At 35.7% G+C, this 21497-nt stretch overlaps 1 protein-coding gene across 3 annotated transcripts in view; it reads left to right on the top strand.

Annotated features, from left to right (window-relative positions):
* LOC145999043 (SPRY domain-containing SOCS box protein 3) overlaps nucleotides 1-20731 on the top strand; it is a 49812-nt gene extending 29081 nt beyond the window's left edge. For all 3 annotated transcript variants that reach the window (XM_083135976.1, XM_083135979.1, XM_083135977.1), the window contains exons 4-7: nucleotides 853-955; nucleotides 2316-2441; nucleotides 4872-5234; nucleotides 16734-20731. In XM_083135976.1, the coding sequence (XP_082992102.1) occupies nucleotides 853-955; nucleotides 2316-2441; nucleotides 4872-5234; nucleotides 16734-16750 (609 nt within the window). In that variant the 3' untranslated portion in view covers nucleotides 16751-20731. The remainder of the gene's footprint in view (nucleotides 1-852; nucleotides 956-2315; nucleotides 2442-4871; nucleotides 5235-16733) is intronic.
* Nucleotides 20732-21497: the final 766 nt, after the last annotated feature.

Below are 21497 nucleotides of genomic sequence, written 5' to 3'. Positions count from 1 at the left end.
TATATTAACCTCGCACAGGGTGCATGCCCTGTAAGTCTGGTTGCAGCAACGTAGGGGTTGAGGGAAAAAACAAAAAAAATATTTACGCGTATATACCGATCGTCTCTTCAGATGAACTTTTTATGTTAAAATTGTTGTGGGGCAGTGCCCTAGTTGCCCTTTATGTAGCATCGCCACTGGAAATAATGTACATAAAGATTTTGTAGATATCAGAATCACTTTTCGTGAAAGTCTAGAGTTGCAAAAAAAGCCGGCTTTTTTGAATGGATAGTTTTTTCTGATAAAAAGCCTGCTTTTTTGGAAATAACAGGAAATTTTGGCTTTTTTGGCTTTTTACTAATTACAGCTAACCTATTTCACTTGAAGTTACTGTTATGAGTTTACAGGTTTGTAGTGACATATTTTACAACTAGCTATGGTTTTTATTCACCCTGATTTGTACCTTTACTTAGCTTTGTTTTCACTACATCATATGGTTTCTTCAGGAGGTTGGACAAAATTTGGGTTAAAACATATAAAAGGATTAGAAAGATAGTCAATACAACTTTAAACCAAGGTAGCAATTGCTCTGTCAGTCATGTTCACCCTTTCTTGTGTGGCTGGCAACTCCTGTCGACTCTTGCCCAACCTCCTGAGGATGCTAAATGATGTGAGAGCTTGAGGAAACAAAGGTATGAGACTAAAAATTGAATGTTACCCGTATGTAAATGTAATATGAATTATTTTACTGTAAAATTGTTAAATTTTGAACATTTACTTTAAGATTTCTTCCATGAATGTACTTGATGTCATGTTTGTTTTTGGTTTCTCTGTATCAAGAAGGTTTGATTTCAAGGTGGTACTTTGTTACAGATGGTTGGTGTTGGAACGACCCAAGTTGATCTCCACCAAAGTGTATATCGTTTCTGCAGTTTGCTGGGATCGGATGGAGAGTCGTGGGGCCTATCTTACACAGGTAAGGCAGGCAAAATGAATTGTTATACATTGATTGCTTCAGAAGCTCTCTTCTTCAGGCACATTTATGCATTTGTATTTACTTCATGAAATCTATAAAACTCTGAAGGAAACAGTTGAGTCACTTTGTTTAACCTTTGGCCTACAGATGGTTGACATATCAACCACCACATATTTCTGTTGAGAATGGATGGTTGATATTTCAACCAGCAGTTGGCGGCAAAAATTAACGTGCCATTTCTTGAAAACTATACACTATATATCAGTTCTGTCTTTTTTGTTCATTAGTATACCTCTGAAGTTATTACATATTTGAGGTAGAAATCAATATATCCATTGTTACTATTATTAACAAGCTCTGTTTTAGTTCAGCACGATCATTATGGGTCGTCTTTTGTTGTGCTGCCCTCCAAATTTGGTCCATCCAGCATCCATAGGGCTGATGCTAGAAGCGAAATTCCACACATTGTCTTGAAGATGGCAACACTGCTGCTCTATATAATGTTATAATATGGTGGTAATGAAGGGAAAATATGGACTTTTTCAAACTTTGCTTGTTAATAGTTGTAACAATGGATGTATTGTTTTGTAATTTCTTGAAACCTTCATATGTATGCTAAAGATAAAAATAGACAGAACTGAAATATCATGTGTAGTTTTCTGGAAATAGCGTATTTATTGCTGCTAGACACTCCTGTTCGAAATATTGACCATCCAGATGCTAAAGGTTAAGTCTTTGAGATGAGTTTGATCACAAGCATGGAGAAAAATAATATATTTTTAATGGAATCAAATAAAAATATTGGTATTGATTAGGAAAAACAGTTGCAATTGTTCTTTCAAATTTGAATTTAAACGCTAGAATGGTTTTGAAGATTTTTGCTGTGTGAAATTAAACTAGGGTAATCAAAGTGCAGAGTTTGAACATATAGTAATAGATGTAAGTATACTACAAATAATCATTCCTTGCATTTAGGGGTAAAAACGTATTACCTGAAGTCTGTAAGATATGTTACTCAAAAAGTAATATGTTACAGTTATCATTACTTTGCGTTCAAAAGTAATGCATTACCACAACTGTTACTTTGTCATACAATTAGGACATTTAACTGCTTAGACAAGCATCCCATCTCTTCTCTGCAGTGCATCTTTTCCCACTGTAACTGTACATCCACTAGTTTCAAATAACACAACAAAACATGTTTTGACTTGACAATTTTTCAAGGTAATGCAAAGTAACAAAATACCTTTACAATTACTCGTGGAAATCTGGTAACATGTTACTAACTCAAGTAATGAAGTGTAACGTACAACTAATGGAAGTATCTTAAAAATAAAATGTTTCTTTCCTTTCTTCCTAGGAACGCTCCATCACAAGGGGGAAACATCTGAATATGGACCACCATTTGGGCAGGGCAGCATTGTGGGAGTCCATTTGGATATGTGGGAAGGGACTCTGGAATTCTATCTAAACAGACAGCCACTTGGTGAGTTTTACTTTCATGTTGTGTTTCTGTGAAAAACTGAATATTTAACGAAAGTTGTTGTTATGTCTCATTTAATTGTTACAATGTACGTAGAAGAATATACATGGACCACTTAAAGCTGCATTTCCTAATGTTTTAAAGCCTGTTGTCTCTGCAACCCCAATAACAGAATTGTTTAACTTTGGTGGGCCTGGGTTCTTTATTTATTTATTTGAGAGAATTTCAGATACAGCACCCAGCCATTTTACACTGAAATCATCATAAAAAAAAAAAAACACAAAGGGGTTGTAGTACTCTGTGGAAAATACATCAGCACTTGATGAGAAGTCATTGTATTGAGTGGGAAGACTGTGGAAAAGCGATGTTTTTTGAATTTCCAGTCTAGGCTTTTCTGTGTAAAATAGATTTGTATTATGTGTTGTGCACATGGGCACTCGAAAGTGGAATTCCTGGAGAGCGTGTTGCAACGAATTTTGCCATTGACAATTTTGTAAAGATACCTGAAATCATTCAGTAAACAGTGCTGATAGGGAGTCTATAAGTGTAGATAGGACAGGAGATGTGGTGCTGAAAAATTGCGTAAAGAGGGAACCCTGTAATGAACTATAACCAGGGAAAAGTGAAGGACAGAATCTATTCTAGAGAGCTGAGTGGGACATGCCATGGACCAGACGGGAGAGCAGTATTCTATTATTGGGGAAATGAATGACTTGAAGTATAAGGTGAGGGCTGAGATGTCACTAATTTCGGTGAAACGATACAGTAAACCTAAGTAAACCATTGCCTTTTTTGTCGTGCCTGTAATATGTTCTTCAAATGTGAGTTTTTGGTTGAAAACAATTCCTAGGTCTTTGTGAAAGGATACTGCTTTGATGTTATTGCCAGAGATGGAGTAAGATAGCCCATTAAATCTTAAAATTCATGGTTGACATAAAATTTCAATGTTGGCTAGATATGCAATTAACATATATTATAACAATTTTAATAATAATTATTCAGGGTTATCATATGTGCTCTGTTTAATATAAATAACATCCTAGTGCATTTCCTTTTCAGTAAAAATATTCGGTTTTCCTCTAGAAATCATTAAAAAATATATAAAACATTAAAATTAAGCATATATATTATGCTTTTTCGAGAAAAAATACAATCCTTGCTCAAATTGATAACCTAAAAACCGTCGATAGATTGATCCCAGAAATGTGCGCAAGCCATCTCCTGCATTGCTTAATCTCCAATGAATTAATTTCTTTTTATTCCTTTAAACATGGTATCATGTAGCATCCAACAGATTGTGTTTTTATAGAAAATAAAAATGCTGAAACGAAAATGTAAGTTTACAGATGTTCTTGAAAGCAAGTATACTGTAGTTGTTTTCGAAAATGTTAAAAGAAATTACAGAGTTTGACAATTAAGTAATGAAACTGCCGTTATCAAATTAAAAGGAAATACAATATTTGATCAATACCTGTTTATTACTTAAAGTACATCCCTTCTGCAGCAATTGGCACGATTGGCCAAAGAATTGAAACGACATCTGCAAGTCTTCATGTGCTATGACTTGAAGATTGGACGTCACAACCTGTTGGATGTTCTTGTGTTCATCAAAAGTGCATAGTTTCAGCAGCAGCTTTACTTTCAGGAACAGGAAATAATCAGAAGAGGGATAAATGTGGGGAGTAGAGAGGATGATTCAACACACACACACTTGATTTTGTAGTAAGAATACATAATCGACCACTGCTCGCACTGTGGAGCTGGAACCAACTGACTGGTTCAGGATACTGAGGTTGGACATGGTCAGTTTTCTTTCATAATCATTCAGAGCACTACAATAGTAACAACTAATTACAGTTTCACCCTCTGAAACAAAGAAATGATGAATAATGCCTTTACTGTTGCGTCGTAAAAAAATAAAACATTGTCTTAACCTTTGATTTTTGGATCGGCATTTTCTTGCCTCTTGGTAAATTTAGTGACTTCCATTCTGCTATTTGTTGTTTTGTAGGAAGACCGTAGCGAAAATGCTCTGTTTAGTCATCCACAACAATGGAATTCAAGAAATGTATATTCCCGCAAGCAATTTTGAGAATATCTTTCATGGAACTTGAGGTTCACTTGCTGCTCCGTGGCGATTAAGTGACGACAACCCTTACACCCCCCACCTTCACGACATGGTGGCATAATTCCCAGCATGCCCTTCGCAAGTTCATGAGGTGTTGCCAGGTTGCAGATTATGAACCACACTACACCATGAATACCTTACTTCACAGATAAATCCACATGTGGGACAACATAAAATCTGTCTCATTACTTGTCAGACTGTGCATGTCCTCTTTTTCACTTTACAACATATTGTAACCCTGTGTATACTTAGCCTGATAATATACCTCATCGTACAAAAGGTAAATGCTTTCTGTTTGCTTGCAGGTATCGCATTCAGAGGGCTTAGGGAGAAAGTACTGTACCCAATGGTGTCATCCACAGCAGCTCAGAGTGGTATGCGTGTCACGTACTCCTGTTCTTGCTCTGCTTCTCTTCAGCTTCTGTGCATTCGGTCGATGTGTGAACAGTATCCGAACGGCAACAGCGTTTTGCAGAAGTTTGCAGACATTCCCGGCCTGAGGTCCCTGGTCGAGCGGAAATTCTGGTGGATGCTGCAGACAAAATTACCCCAAAACGCAAAGATAAAACACAAAGATGATTGCACCCATGAGGCCCTAGAAAACCTTGTTGTCGAAGGACTGGATAATGTATCTTTACTTTCTCTGCAAAGGAGTGTTGAAAGTGCAGGTAAGAAATCCTCTAAATCAAAATTGGGGAAGAAAAAAGTGAAAAAGAACATTTTGCCAAAAATTAAAATTACTGACAATAGACTTCCAGGGAGACTTGCTATAACAAATAAAACCTCCTGGACAAATCGAGCTTCTAGTACAATTTCTAAGAAATGCAGCAGATTTTCTCTCTCTTAACATTAGGCTTATTTTAATCACCTCGTATTTTTTATTAACAAATTGGTTTGTACTTGATGATCAGTAATGCATTCCTTTGTTTATTTCTTGCTATTTGTGTAATTTTTTAAAATGCATTTTTATAAACAAAATTTTAATCATTAAATATTTTATTGGAAAATTATGTAGTACTTTTTTATTTTGATTTCTTGAAACAATAATTTTCCCCATTTTGTTTTGTTGTCCAGAATTATTTTTTACTTATTTATTTACTTGCTTCTTCCACATTTTGAGTTGTTGCTTGTACAAACCCTGTCCATCAATGATTTTTTTTTCTTGAACTCGCATGGATTACGTAAATGCATGACCTTTTTATATGAACTTGTTGCAAGTGTATTGTACTTTTTTTTAACACTGCTTCCACATTTCAAAAGTGTGCATGAAACTGTCTTTCTGGAAGCTTTGGTCAGCTCAGCAGTACTGATTGGTTGAAACATTTTATTTGTGGTCTGTGTTATAAGGGCTGGGAAGAGACATGTACTGCAAGGGTTAAATGTGCCAAAGTGTTTGTTATTTTTTATAAAGGATGACTATGTGAAGAGGATCGTGATCATGGTGTAACTGTGTGCACGAAGGTATGTTTCTGGATGATGGATTTCACTTCATGAAATGAAGGCAATTTTTTTATTTTGTCACATTGTTTGAAAGCACCAATTAACATGGATACTATGTATTTTCACTATTGCTTGCATCAAACCCCCAGAATGTATGGTGTATATTCTTTCAATGTTAGAGGTGTGTTTAAAAGCAGTATACTAGATATGTTTGCTGTTCTCCATGTGTGTTGTGCCACCAAGGGTAACATTAGGTGATGTTCACTTGTTTTGACAATGTGATTTGTCGTTCATTCAATTTTTTGGCATGTGTAACTAAGTTAATTATTAAATGTGCATGTTAATGCAAACACTGGATATTACAAACCAGTTGGTAGTTTCAAAATATTTTTTCTTAATTTCTAATTGTTTATTGAGTGGTGTGTGATATGGAAAACTAAAATCTGAAAAATCACATTATTTATTTTTATTTATTTGTTTTCCTGAATTTTAAGTTTTTTCACCTTGGTCCCCTAAGAAACATAAAATTGAGATTCCACGGTATTATCATGGTGAATGGTGATGCATAACAATATAAGGAAATAGATAAAGTTTGAATATAAATAATATATTCCTTAAAGGTCCAATAGTTATTTTATAATAAAATAATGAAATATGTTGAAGGTGAAATCCTCTTAAGATACATCAATATGCTGTGTTTCATTATTTCAGGCTTCAGTATCTTAACATGAACACAGTTGTACAGGCCTGGGCACTGATCATTGCAGGCAGGCACTCGCATGGAAAATGTGTTTCATGCCTGCAGTTCCACTTTTTACTTCACAAATCTTGTGCTGATTTTGCTAGTTTGTATCATTGTTTGTTGACTGATTCCTGGTCATTTACTTGAAAATGTACTTAGGTGAAACTGGTGAATCCATGAACAATAATTTGCTTAATGTCATTTAGTTGTTGAAAGTTAAATTAAAATTAACATTTGCAGACCATACACAACATTGGAGTGCTTCTTTGTCACATTATTTTATACAATGTATAAAAATGATGTCAGTTTAATAATGGTGATAAGTACTAGTTAGAAATTAAACATAGCACCACCAGATAGAGATAGTGAATGTTGCTTAATTGGGATATGTGTTTCCAATGAAGATCAGCAATACCTATTATCACAATTTATTAAAGATGAGAATGAGAATGAAGATTAAGGTAAATTGGAACTATTGTTGTCTCATTCTTCGTGTGTGTGTTGATCATGTCATTGACTACCCAACAGAATTTCACATCATATTTAAATGACAGTAAAGTTCTCAAATTTGGAATCCTGATTCGCAGTTTCTAATAGTAACAGTGTTCATTTCAGCTCAATCCAGTATTTTTCTAGTTTTTTTGAGATACTTGCTCTTAGGTTTCACATATTCTTGCACAACTCATATCAGAACTGGAAGAAAATTATGTTACTACTCACAGCGGTGTTATCTGTGGTCTGAAAAGTGCGGAAGCCTTCTTTTACTCCTCAAGATATGCCATCATTATTTTACATATGACGTACACCAAATTCAAGGGAACTTGCTATTTCTGACGTGGAAGTATAAATTTACCAATAGTAATAATAATATCTATGAACCAAAATACTTCTTTGTTCTGATGCGAAGGCAACTATGGTTAATTAATGCACAATAACGCTGCCTCATGTATACTTGGCAATAACTGGAGGAATTTGTAGTGACATTTCCAGTTTGTATATCTCCTAAACATTCTCATCTCATTTAAACTAATTTACTTCAAAATACCTGGGTTTAAAAAATCTATCACCACATATTTGACATACCATGCAACAAAATCAACACAATAATAACACTGAACTTTCAACTCTGTCGTAGGGTTATCAAGGATGAAAATTTGAGGTAACTTGGGAGAGGAAGTTATTTAATTGTTGAAAATCGTCCGTCCCAGTGTGCGCAGTTCACTAATGTCAAAGTCTGAAATAATTTCAGGATTTTATTGTAGTGTACCACATTAAATAAAAGGTGACTAATTTTGTCATTCATATCATTTTTGGAAACTCCTGGTGGAGGCACATGGCACAGTGGTTCGGATCCCACTTTAAACTGTAGGTCTAGTCCTGATTAGCCTTCCTGTGCATAAAGTTTACTTAAAACAATCAATCATTTTTGGAAACTGTTCTTACCCATTCTTTAATGTCTTTCAGTCCTTTTTTTCATGTAAAGGAAAATGCAGTTATTTTCTGGTAGTGTGGGTTTTGAATTTTTATGTTTTGAATAGCTTAATGTACATCCTACAACTTTGTGTAGTTGACCACCTGGAAAATATCTATGCCCATAAGTGTGGTGATATAACACTTAAGCACCAGCTGATAGTATCCAATTTTGAAACAGGTCCCACAACTAGAAAAACACAGGGCTCAAAGTTTTTTTATTCTTGCACATTCTGTGAAGTTGGAACTACAAATTGGTAATATAGTACAAAAACGGAAATCATAAACTTAAGTAAGAATGTTTGAGAATATTTAAGATTTGAAATGCTGAACCAGGTTTTGCTCCAGCTGGAGGGGATCACCATCAATTTTGAACACTTACGTACTTACTTCTTCTCCTTCGTGCTCTTAAGTGTATGGGGCCCTTCAGCCAGCTGCTAAAACTCTTCCTATCTTGTGCCATTCTCTTAACTTCAGTTAGTGCCTTCCCTCTTTTAGTAACCGTCTCTGGCAAGGATTGTTCCCATTTTATCAGCGGTCTTCCTCTCCTTCCTTCTGGTCTCGCTTACATTACTTGTTTCGGTTTTCTTTCTTCTCCTATTCTCATAACATGACCATACCAGCCCTGTGTTCTTCTTTTCCCTCCAGTCTTCTGAGGTATTTCATCTCTGTTGCTGTTAATCTGCTTTTATGCTTATTTTGGAGCGTTAAGCTATAGAGCATTGTATTTTTGGTTTTATAAATCCTTAATTTGATATTTTCTTGTACCTCCTTTTGTCCTATTATTGTACTACTTATTTGGTAAAATATTTTGTGTGTGTTTTGAACTCTGTTATTTATTTCTTCTACTTTTCCATCGGCTGTTATTTGTTTTGAACACAAAGATGAGGCAGAATTTGATTTACAATACCTTGCACAATATAGTTCTCAAAAATGCTTTCCCCGCATGAACTGCAGAGAAAATGTGTTTGTAACATAGTCAGGTAGTTGTTTTCACAAACAACAACACATTTATAAATTCAGGTAGAGTCCGCGTGCGTTCGGAACATCTTCAGCTGACTGCGCGAGTCTATCCAGCGAGCCTACGAGCAGTGTACAGCGTGAGCAATAGAGTTAGCTATAGGCGCAGAGTAGAGATGACGTCAGCAGTTCACTTCTTGATTGGAGGTGTCGGGAGTTATGACTCGCTCCCAAGCTGCAAGCGCAGAACGGCCAGAGCTGTTACGGAAATAATCTCACTCTACTCACGTTTTCCAAGAAGCTATTTTAAGTAATTTTCTATTAATTTCGGTAGCCACTGCCACCATCCTCGTTCGAATTCGCGGAAAACGTGAGTACCTGAATTATTTATTACCACGTCTCTCATTCCCATAGTATGACATTTATAAAGTTTGATGTTAGTAATGACATTGTTAACCTTTTTTTGTTAGCTGAACATTACTTACCCACATGCGTACATGCACACACAGAGAGGCAGAGAAAGCAAAAATGAGAAGACATTGGAAAAGTTAAAATTTTCACTACTGCAGTCTGCATCTTTAGTCATAAACAAAAGAGATGGGGGGAAAACTGAAGTGATTATTCGACCTGCATTGATTCCAGGTCCACATTGAAGATAGTCGGTATGGAAAAACATGGTTTTCTCACCAGGTTTGTCTCCAGACGACATCCTTTCTACCGTTGTCACTTATCATCACCATTTCCAGTTCAGTTCCATCACGTTCCCTGGACCCACTCCACTACTCAAATCACCTCTCTAGATGTAGATGTGCACATTGAGGAGAAAATGTCCACATATCTCCATTTCTTACCCATCTCACACCCAAGAAAGAAATCCTGTTGTCCTCAGAGGACAATCCCTCAGCACCCACTTCCCAGTAGAACTACATCCTCCACCTACACCAATACCTGGTCAGTCATGGTTGTCCTTCCACCTTGGTCACCAAACGAATATCCCGAGGTGACTGATACACTCCCGCCAGAAAATCAGCTAGTTAATGACCAGACGTACTCTTTCAAGCAGTCCATGATATAACCCCATAAAACCAAATACAGTGAAACTTCAATTTTAGGTTCTTAAGCGACCAAGTTGAAAGAATGGGAACATGTAAAATCTTAAAAAATTTAGACCATTTTTTACTGTGAGTATAAGAATTGAATGTATAATTTGAAAGAGGGAAACATATGTAAAATCGGGGTTCCAGTGTATGTCCTTTTTTCCACAGTATCCTGCAAAGCATTCTTCCTAATTTCCACCTAGTGACTTCTCATACATAAAGAAACTATATAAGACATAAGCGAGTTACTAAAGATATATCCGCGAAACTTACTTGTAAATGTTCTATTAATTTCGGTGGCCTCTGCCACCATCCACTTGGAAACTCGATGCTTTAGTTAGGTTGACTTCCGGTTCCTGTTGTTGTTTCCTCGACTACCGTTAGGGGTGCTGGTGTAGCCATTTTGTCTGCTGCACGTGATGGGTTTGAGCTGTTGTAATAGCAGGAGCCAAACATGATGAGCCTGACTGCTGTCGATATTCAGCTCGTGCGTAAAGTGCATAATTGCATGCGTCACTTTGATTTTGGTGTCGATTAGGGTGTGTGATGTGCGCCTAACTGAAACTTTTTGGATCCTGTGTTTATTGAACTTTAGGTGCCTTGCTAGTCCGGTAGAGAGTTGGGATTTTTTTGCATCCGCTAAGTGCTGTTGTATACGCTCGTTGACAGATCTGATGGATCTGCCAATGTAGTGAGAGTTGCATATACACCTGGGTTGTGTATGATGCCAACTCACACTACATTGGCAGATCCATCAGATCTGTCAACGAGCGTATACAACAGCACTTAGCAAATGCCCAAAAAAAAAAAAAATATTGACAGTGGTCAGGCTTATCATGTTTGGCTCCCGCTATTACAACAGCTTAAACCCATCACGCGCAGCAGACGAAATGGCTACACCAGCACCCCAGCGGTAGTCGAGGAAACAACAACAGGAACCAGAAGTCAACCCAACAGTAAAGCATAGAGTTCCCAAGTGGATGGTGGCAGAGGCCACCAAAATTAATAGAATAGAACATTTACAAGTAAGTTTCGCGGATATATCTTTAGTAACTCGCTTACGTCTTATATTATCAACCGCATTGTTTATTCCCCCTCAACATGAAAAAGAAACTATATTATCACTTTGTGACATACATGATGACACGTGCACGTGTATGTGCATTTATATAAGCAACTATTCGGTTTCTCAGAAGTTCTTATTTAAGCACAACAAAATGTGAGCACATGCTTTCTTAGTGTGCAAGTTCTCAGCCTTTTCATTTACATGAAATACAATTCATGCTCTAAATAAAGTTAAGGTATGAACAAGCAGCCTCTAATTTTTTATCATATGCCTCATTGACAGTAAAAATACCCTAAACAGTAACTGCCTAACATCTTGGACATTTAAATGATAATTTCAGTTATAACTTTTAGGCCAAGTTATGTCCGCTGGGTAGTAAAGTTTTTAACTCCTTTTAAATATCTATTTTTTTTTCTATTTCATAGTCCATTCCGAAGCAATTTGTCCACAGTAAAAGTCTTTTGCAAATGGATGCCCAGAGCCATCCATGTGCTTTGAAATCAAGGCCTGATTGCAGGCAATAGTTTTTAGGATTTAGACTGTACCACAGGCATAAATGTACCAAATGAAAGCATGTTTAATAATCAATGATATTTCGACAGCTAACGAATCTTGGGTATAAGTAAAATTACAATTCTTCTTGTGCATGTTCTTAATTTTATGTCTTGATTTTGAAAAACTTGTTTCAGTCAGCATGTTTAAGTTAATGATAGCCATTCCTAGCAGTTATTTCTTACCTGCGTAAACAACATCGAATTGTGTACCACAAGCACATCCATACATTCCTCACTTCACTCATCACATCATTTAATATTTTCCAACCATTATCAATGCAGTTCAAAAACTAACAAACACAAGACATTGATAGGGTCAGTCGTGCCTTTATTTGAAACATCAGAGGAAATAACCAGGTAAGTCAATTTTCGGTTTTAAGCAAGGTAGTGGTGTTGTAATGTCCCAACTTTGTGCTGTTTAGTTGAAATATTGTATTTGTTCGTTTTTAATTTGTCAAATATTTTTCACACACAACTAGTATTAGATGGACAAATAGACTAACCTCAACATGTCAACCTGCCAACATAATTTAACAAACTGAGAGCTTTATCAACAAGCAAATTAGAGCATAGCAGCAAGGTAACAGTAGTATGGAAATATCTACTATAATACTGATGTATGTATTAAGTGCATTCATGGAGAATAAACCTTTTTATTAAGGTAAAACAGGATGTTTTGTTTACCACGGCTGTTGATTACCAGTCTCTTATGCTCACTATGTGAGGAGCAAAGGGTAAATTCCTAAACTGACTTGAAGGCACGTAAAATATAGGTGAAACGAGATATGAAATGGGAAAGAAGCAAGTTAAATTATATGCTTCATTTCCCAGTTCATACCTGTCAGCCACCCCTCTCTTCATTTTGGGTCGAAAAAACACCACCATCTTGCTTGAATTAGAAAATTGGTGTACTTCTTTTTTCCCCTGGCTCTTCATTTCTTGTCTAAAGTCGCATCATTTATCTCATTCTCTCTAATTCCAGCTTTAGTCCTTTGCTATCCACCCATGTATACAACACACTTGCAATTATTTTGAAGAAATTTGTCAAAAAGAGTGACAGCAATGATAACATCGAATATGTTTGTTATGAAATGTATTTTTCTATGAATCCAAAATATTACAAATCTGAAGCTTCTTCACATGTTTAATTGATTTTATCAATTATAATAAGAACAAGAACACTTTCTCAGATTTTATGAAATATGACACTATTCCTGATTAGGCTTTGTGAGAAACGTAATTTCTCTGACCGTTAGAAATGAAGATGCAGCTTTTGTCCCCTATATGTTTTTGAATTCCCCCCCCCTCCCCCAAGTTTTGATACAGCCTAATGTAAAGTTACACTGGGAAGCATACACTGTTGTGTGCAGGGCCAACCATAGGGTTGGTGGCTCCAAGTGCAAAAGCACAGGTGACCCCCCCAAGGTGTTTCTCAGTGCAAGATGTGAGCATCCATTGGAAATTCACAAGCAAATTGCTGCTGCTATATGGGAACATTATGAATCGAAAAAATATAATGAAGTGGTTCCATGAATTCTCACAAGACAAGACTGATGTTCATGATGAAGAAAGGGATTAGGCAGTCGTCTTTGATGTCTGGCAACCTTCTTCACAACACAGAAGATATTTACACAAATGGAGGCTGTGGCTGTGAAAATTGTCAGATGCAGGGTGACTAAAATGTTAATACACAAATAGAAAACAAACAGATAGGTTCCATGGACAACTCTCTCATGCATTAATCAAAGGAAAGGGTCAGTTTCTGAGCTCAATTTCGACTGGAGATGAAATGTCGGGTTTATCACCATATGCCTGAATCCAAGCAAAATTTCACCCCAATGACACCATACACATTACCCCCAAAACAAAAAATGTCTGTGAAAAAAATCATTTGTATTGGAAGTTTTGTAAAATAAAAATTATGTGAACACATGTTGGGCTTCGTATCTTTACTTTCTGGACACACCTTGTAATAATAATGTGTTACTTTTGAAAGGAAAGTAATGGTAACTATAACATGTTACTTTTTTTAGTAACTTACACAACTCTTGATTCCATGCTTAAATATGCTGATAGTTGGCTGAGCATGTTAAGTGGTCAATTTTTGGACTTTCCTTCAATGCTCCTGTGTTCGAATCTCAGCTTGGCCATGGATGTTATTTGTGAGTGTCCGATCGATTTCATTTTATCCTGACTCATCCTCATGGTTGTGATAAGTCCAACGTGGCTAAGAAGTAGAAAAATGGTTCTAAATAACAAAAACATGAATAGGCTATGCTCAGCAGTTGGGTAGGTTATTGTAAGTTTAAAATTGTAACTGATACATATATTGAAAAAGATACCACTAACATATGCACATCATGGTACATTTAGCTAATCATAATTTTTTACACCTAGCAAATAATTACACAAGCTTTGTGATACCCCTCACACAAAACCTTGTTAAAAAAAAAAAGTAGTAGTGTATGGATGTACAGTGGAATCCATGAGTATTAGCATGCAAATTATCCATCACCATGTTCGTGCACTTTATTTGACCCAATAAGAGCTTCAAGAATTAAAAGAAAACTCAAAACAAGCTGTTCACAACTTCTGCACCAGCATACATAAAAATACATCACTTAAAAACACACAAGATGTAAGAGAAAAATAGTGAAAATAGTTATGGACAATTTGCACAGTAATAATACTCATGGATCCAATTAAATTTATTGGTACTGATAGGTGATAGTGTATTAACCTTTAGCTGATAGAAGACTCACGTGCCAGTAAACCCTCTTCACATGGGAACTTTTCAAGTGTGCGCTTTTCAAACTTGGCACAAAGTACCAAGTAGCTCAAGAACTAATTGTCATAGAGAAATTAAATCGTTTTTTCTTTATTTATTTATTGATTTTGGAATGGCAAGGCTTTTATTTATACATTGTGCTTCCCAATAATAAGCATTAAAGGAAGAAGAAGAACAAAATTTAAAATTTTCAAAACAAGTTGGTATTTTACATGCCCCTGTGGCCACCAAAATAGACCAAAGTGAATTTTTAAAAAAATGTATGTAGCAGTGGAATATGTTTCGTTGAATATAAGCTACTACTACTTGGGGAAATAATAATAATAATAATAATAATAATAATAATGTATAAGAGCAGCCAGCTTACAGAAAGAACTTCCAGAATTTCACAGCTAGTGTTGGCTCTATGGATGCTAGATGGACCAATATATATCCATCCCATCTGCCCACTAGAGGTTAACATATAATAGTTAAATGACAAGCACTTCATGATGAAGGTTGAATCATCTACCATATCACACAATACATATGACCGGAACATCCAGATGGGTGTATGGAATATTCAATGGACAACAATGCAATGCCAGACTTGTGTACTGAATAACAGACTAATTTTAAGAACATCAAATCACTAGAATCGCTAACCACTGAGCAACCGAGGTTGTCACTTTTTCCTGCAAGGATTTAAGGTTAAGAATTAGTGTAGCGAGGATAACCTGACGGTAGCAGACTAGCATGTGGCAGTAAAATTATGTTCGTATCATCTATGAGTTGCTTTGACAAATGTCCATCATCGGGAAGAAACCACAAAAGCTAAATCTGGCAAATTATGAGGTTGTTAGAGACTACTTCACACTGAGAGTATTGCCAGCATGAAATTCATCGAACACCTCTTTTCCTGATGCAATGTCCTTCACATCTATACGAACATAATTACTAAACTTTAAAATGGATGATGGTGGTAACACATGGATGACATTGACAGTTTTGCAACATTCCTTCCCATGCTTACACTAAAAGTTTGTGTGCGGTTGTCATCTGAAAAGGCTTGGTTTATTAACTGATATGTTTCTGCTATGGACCTTTTTTCTCGAAATGTTTCTCCATAGGTGAGCAAATGCTTTTGATTGTTTTTTATTTCGTGATGGTAGAAAATGCTACTGATAATTATTTAATGATAGTTTGTGTACTTTCTCATAGGCTGAAATTAATTTATTTATTTGAAATTGGTAGACATTATCAATTTGGTATTTTTCTCAGTTGAACATTATTGAGATGATACAAAATCCTAAGGGAGCTTTCAGACCAAAGTGACAAGTGACGCTTAGCACTTGGAAATGAACCTTCGGAAATAAATATAACCGTTCGTACCAGACTCAGATGACAAGCTGCGCACTGGGCCATTTTCTCAATGGTGCATCATGCCACCTCAGCCTTTTGGTCACGTAAGCACGTGAATGTTTTTTTACAGACTGAAGTGGAAAGTTCGTATTCTGGTGTGTGCAGTTTGTAGTCATGTCACATGCTGCTTTTGTGTCACCCCCATCCCCCCATGTTGCATGTTACTTTTTGGCCCTTAAACAATGTGACTTTCCCCCTTTCAGATCAAGCTGGTGGAGACAAAAATAACTTTTTATTAAAAATGGATTATGAATTCCAGAATTTATTGATACATTTTATTATCACTTATATACGTTAGGAATGGAGAAAGTAATGGTCGTTGTGGTATTTCATGAGAGAGTAGCTTCTGACAATGGATCAGCTCATGTAGGAGCCTAGAAAAAGTGTTTGCACACAACTGTGACTTAACTTACGTATCATAACCGTTAGGGTAAGCCACCTCGCTAGTACTTTAGCCTTTTATAAGACTGTGTCCTCATTCAAGATGCCTTCACATGATAAAATGTAATAAGCAAAAACCATCAACATTTGACCAAGTCAAGTAAGTTGTTAATCTTATTGTATAATAGTTCTTATGTTATTCATACTCTATGCAAGATGCACAGGAAGGAATTATTTTGAAAAACATACTTTTCATTTATTTCCACAGGCTGTCTTCTTGCGTAACATAACCTGTTCTGGTGTTCCAGTAACCAAATCCACCAATCACTGCAACTTCAATCCAGATGACATTCAACAACCTGCAAGCCTAACTTGAAGACTGTTTGGATTATATGTACTATGTAGATAATGTGATGACATGTAAAGAAAAAAAAATAATGCCAGCATCTTAACTGTGTATTTTGTGCAACTTTAGTAGACAAGTCTGTGATAATTGTTTCTATGTCTATGTGAAACATCCCCCCCACCCATGTTCCCAAACTACAAACAAAAATAGATTTTTGCTTGTATGCATTTCCTTTTTTGTTTGGACCTTTACAGGATGAGTAATGCAACTGCTGTGTCAGCCTGATCTACTTCTGTCTAAGGACGAAGCGTAATTATTGTGAGAGTACACATAATCTCATTTTGTCATAAAGGTGTCTTTTGATTAAAGGAAAATAATGTATAATTATTTATTTGAAGGAAACAGGGTTCAGTCCTGTTTTGTGTGTACTCATTTATGTCCACTTGATAGGCTAATAGAGACTGGTCTTACAGTTTAAAGTAGAATCAAAACCAATGTGCAATGTGCCTGCACTGGGGATCAACCCAGGATCTGAGATATGAGGATATCCAGTATTCTTAGAACAGCCTGTTTGCCTCCTAAGTTATTCATCAGAGCTGTATAACAGCTACCTGGTCTCAATACAGGAATGGTACTCAATACAAGCACTGCTGAACAACCTTGTTCTCGGCAAACTGGCACATTGCGAAGCATGCATTGCAGTATGGGTCAACCCGACTGCAAAGTGAGAGTGTCTGTATCACCCAGCAGCAGTCTTATTGGATGGGAAAATGTACTGAGTGCTGGTGATAAACAGACTCTGATTTAAAGACGTTACTAGTTTCGTGATTTAAAGATGTTACTAGTTTCGTATTAGTGCCACCAGCAATGATTTATCTTTATCATCTTGAAATGCACTACAGTCTAGTGGGTTTGGTAGTTGTTGGGTGCCTGGAAGGGTTCAAACATGCAAATTCCTTAATTTTCAAGCACCAGCATGTTGAATACCCCAGCTAGAAAGTATCACTTTACCACAATTTTTTTTGTTGTCTGCCTGTAACCTCACGCCCTGATAATAAATCTTACACCAGAGTTAACCGTCTTGCTTGCCATAAATTTTCCAACATGTATTAATAACTTGAAATGTTAAAGGGTTCTTTCTCTGCAAATTAATTTTTCTTGTGCAAATCATATTTTCGGCATGTGCAAATTTGATCTTATATTTGTAGCTCACATTTTTGCCCACTTCCTTTTATGCTGTTCAAGACCACACATTTCATTTCTCTGGTAATTTATTTCGATATAATCAAGATTGTATTATTTGCAAAATAACCATGCAATTCACAGATGTACGTTTTGCAGGAATGATCATGATAAAGAAGGTAAAGCCAAAATTCGAAGTCTCATACTGTGGCATTCGGAGTCTTTCAAGGTATAGCAATATACATTATAAGTATCATAAGTTTATTCATTACTCTATATTTTCTCATTAAACATATTTTTGATAAGGAATAATGGAGTTGTTCACTTACAGCATATCCCTATGCTCTATAAATATAACTTTCTTTGCTGAAATTTTTGTATGTGCACAATTGTTGCATTACTCTTCAAATATCATAACTTGAACCAAAGACGATATCACCTGAAAACATGAAATACAGCAGGTGCATTGCTACTTCTGATGGAGAAACTGCAAACTTTCCTATCCTGTAAAGGTTAAAGTCTATTGAGTGTATTAGTTTGTGATTCAGCATTTTAAAGAATGATGTAGTTATAAGAAGCAGAGAAATGCTATTACTAATTGAATGTATACTTTAAAAACAAAGATTATATAGTAACTTATGACATTTTTGTACTATAAAACATGACCAGATGTTTTTCCAAGTGTAGCTTTATTTCTTGAATAGTGTAACTGTAGTTAAGAATTGCATGAAAATGATGTGACCAAACCAACTTGAAACACTCTTAAGTAAAGTAATGTAATTGTTCTTCAAGAATGAAAGAACAAAATTTTGATTAGAAAATGAAGTAGCACTTGTAGAGATACTAATATTTGACAGGTTGATTGTCTTGGTATAATTGTTGTGTAAAGAAGCAGAGTGTATGTATAATTGCCAGGTTGATCTTAATATATTCAAAGTTTATTTTTGTAGTGTTTTTGTTGCAGTCTCCCAACAATGTGGCAATTTTTTTTTCTAGTAAGTCATTATCACTTCTTTCTCCTTCCCACAGATCTCAACATTGATCATATTACAGCTCCAGTGGTGTGCTCCAAAGCAGTTTGTAAAAGAAAGAAAAACAAAGCCAAATGTGTGAAAAGAGCAACATAACATTAATTCATGTAATTCCTTTCCTTGATAGATTTTCCACTAATCATCTTATTTCTTGGATTAATGTTATTCCCCATTTGTACTTGAAATTTGGAGTTACATTTTATTTAATTGATATTTCGGTAATATTGTGCTTGTCTTCCTGAACTTCTTCAGGCTGAAATATTCAATTGTATTACACACAGTTTTTATTTATGAATTGGATAATTGATGGTAATTGTGCAGACATTAGGGGACATTTATGCTGCAGCTTGGCTGCTGGCACATCACTGGACCATGAATGTAGATGCTGGGTGATTACAAAACAAACCCCTGGAAATGATGCGAAGCATTTAACAATAAATTAACACTCATGCCCAGCTTGTTACTCATGTAAGAAACGTTTGGTTGTGAAGCTGTGAGTCCTTTTAGGACTGACTATGTTTAATCTTCTTCACAACTTCTGAAATAACACATATTTACGTAAGTATGATTGGTGTGAAATCTGTCTGGGAACTTGTTAAAATTCTTGAAACAAATGACAAAATATCCTTTTCGATGCCTTTGTTCAATTAAAGGATGTACTAAATCTTTGATTTTATTTTTCTTTATTGCAAACCACATTCTTGTAGAAAGTAAATTGCCATCATTGCATCAAATGACACATTTAACCTGTTGGTATAAAAAACATTAATTAAACCAACCAACTAACCAAGTGAGAGTTGTCTCAAAGTGACAAAAAAAAATCACTAACAACGTCTCCTCGCAGGATTGTGCCACTCCTGCACAATGAAAAATCATAGCAAGAATTGAGCTTTGCTGTATGTCTTAAGGGAGAATTCACACTGACACTTATCGCTTGAGGATTGCACCAATCAAATTCAGGCTTGTGCTGCTTGTCAGGCTTCTACGGTGTGAAATGTTGCCATTGATTGACTCTTTCCCAAACGACGTGTAGTGTCACTTCCATCTAAGTTTCCCTTAATATCAACCATACACCAGTAGCTGAGCTGCAGCATAAATGAACCCTAACAAGAGTTTTATCTTAATTGTAGGTGAGAACTGTTCAATGAAAAATATAGCAGGTATGTGATTTGTATAACATTTTTACATGTACAGTTATATGTTTTGAGGTCATATACATGCACATATATGTGTGTGTACGTATGTATGTAAGTGCTGCTTCTATGTATGTAACTTCTAGATGTTGATATAACCAAGACTATAACATGTATCATGACAATCAACCTGTTGTTTTTAGTTCGAGTAATAGAACAAAGTTTTCTCTGTATAAGTCTAAATAACTTTTGGTTTTGCATCAACAGGTAAATATCATGTACTTGTGAGCCATGTGCACACCGAGTAGATTTCAGATTGTAAATATTTCCACAAAATAATAATTCATCAATGTCATTACTTTAGTATTTTTTTTTATTTCACAAAAAAATGTAAATCTATTTAAAAAAAAGTACTTGTGATAAGACAGGGTAAAATTTTATTTGTCCATTGCTGAAACAACTTGATGTATAAATTTTTCGTTCCTCTATTTCAATGTGATCCAACTCTCATGTGAACCCAGTGTTGAATTACATTGTATATTAGCTTGAAAATAGAGAGCAGTATTCAATTCAATGGTGTTCTTACAGAATATTTTCCTTCTTAGTATTAGTTGATATGCAGATTGTGTTGGTTGACATAACGTTTTCCTTGGTGGGTGATAAAGATATATTTAAAAAAAACAACTATAGTTAGGGGCATATGAATCCATATGAAAAGCACAAAAACTCTTCAGTGTAGCTAACAAATTTGAAATTTTGTCTGATTTATTCACTAAATGCTTATGTACATGCATCAGAGAATAGATTAGCAGTTAGATAACTGAAAAGCAACGAGATGTAGTGTTGTGATAGCAGCATTGTGAAGCTACAGCTGGCCTTTGTTTCAGCCAAATATGTCCACAATGTTTCATGTTGTTTGTAGATTTTTTTATCTAGCTGTTGCACAAGAGTGGAATTTTCATTGATCCGACAATTTCGTTCTCAATGCACACGCACCTTCTGATACCAAAACAATATGAACATTTGCACCTGCTTCTTGCCCCGGAACTCAAACAATGGAATCGTATACAACACAAAGTGTCATATTTCCTTCTGCTTTCGAGCGAACTGTTCCTCCTCTCAATATGCCACACCTACAAACATTCAGATTACATGTGATTGTTGCAGAACTGATACCAACTTTTTGGTAAGCTATGCCAATTTATTGTTTTCAGAAAATAAAACACATAGGGATACTAATACACATAATGCGATCAGGTCATTGAGCTCATTAAAGAAGGGAAGTCCCCTGTATTGGTAAGCACAGCCGGCTTCTATATAATTTCGTTAATAAAACCTTC

Source organism: Lepisma saccharinum, chromosome 14, assembly GCF_977018435.1.
Source record: "Lepisma saccharinum chromosome 14, izLepSacc3.1, whole genome shotgun sequence".
Lineage (NCBI taxonomy): Eukaryota > Metazoa > Arthropoda > Insecta > Zygentoma > Lepismatidae > Lepisma > Lepisma saccharinum.
The sequence above is the reverse complement of the archived record's forward strand: the minus strand, read 5'-3'. Positions and strand labels throughout refer to the sequence as shown.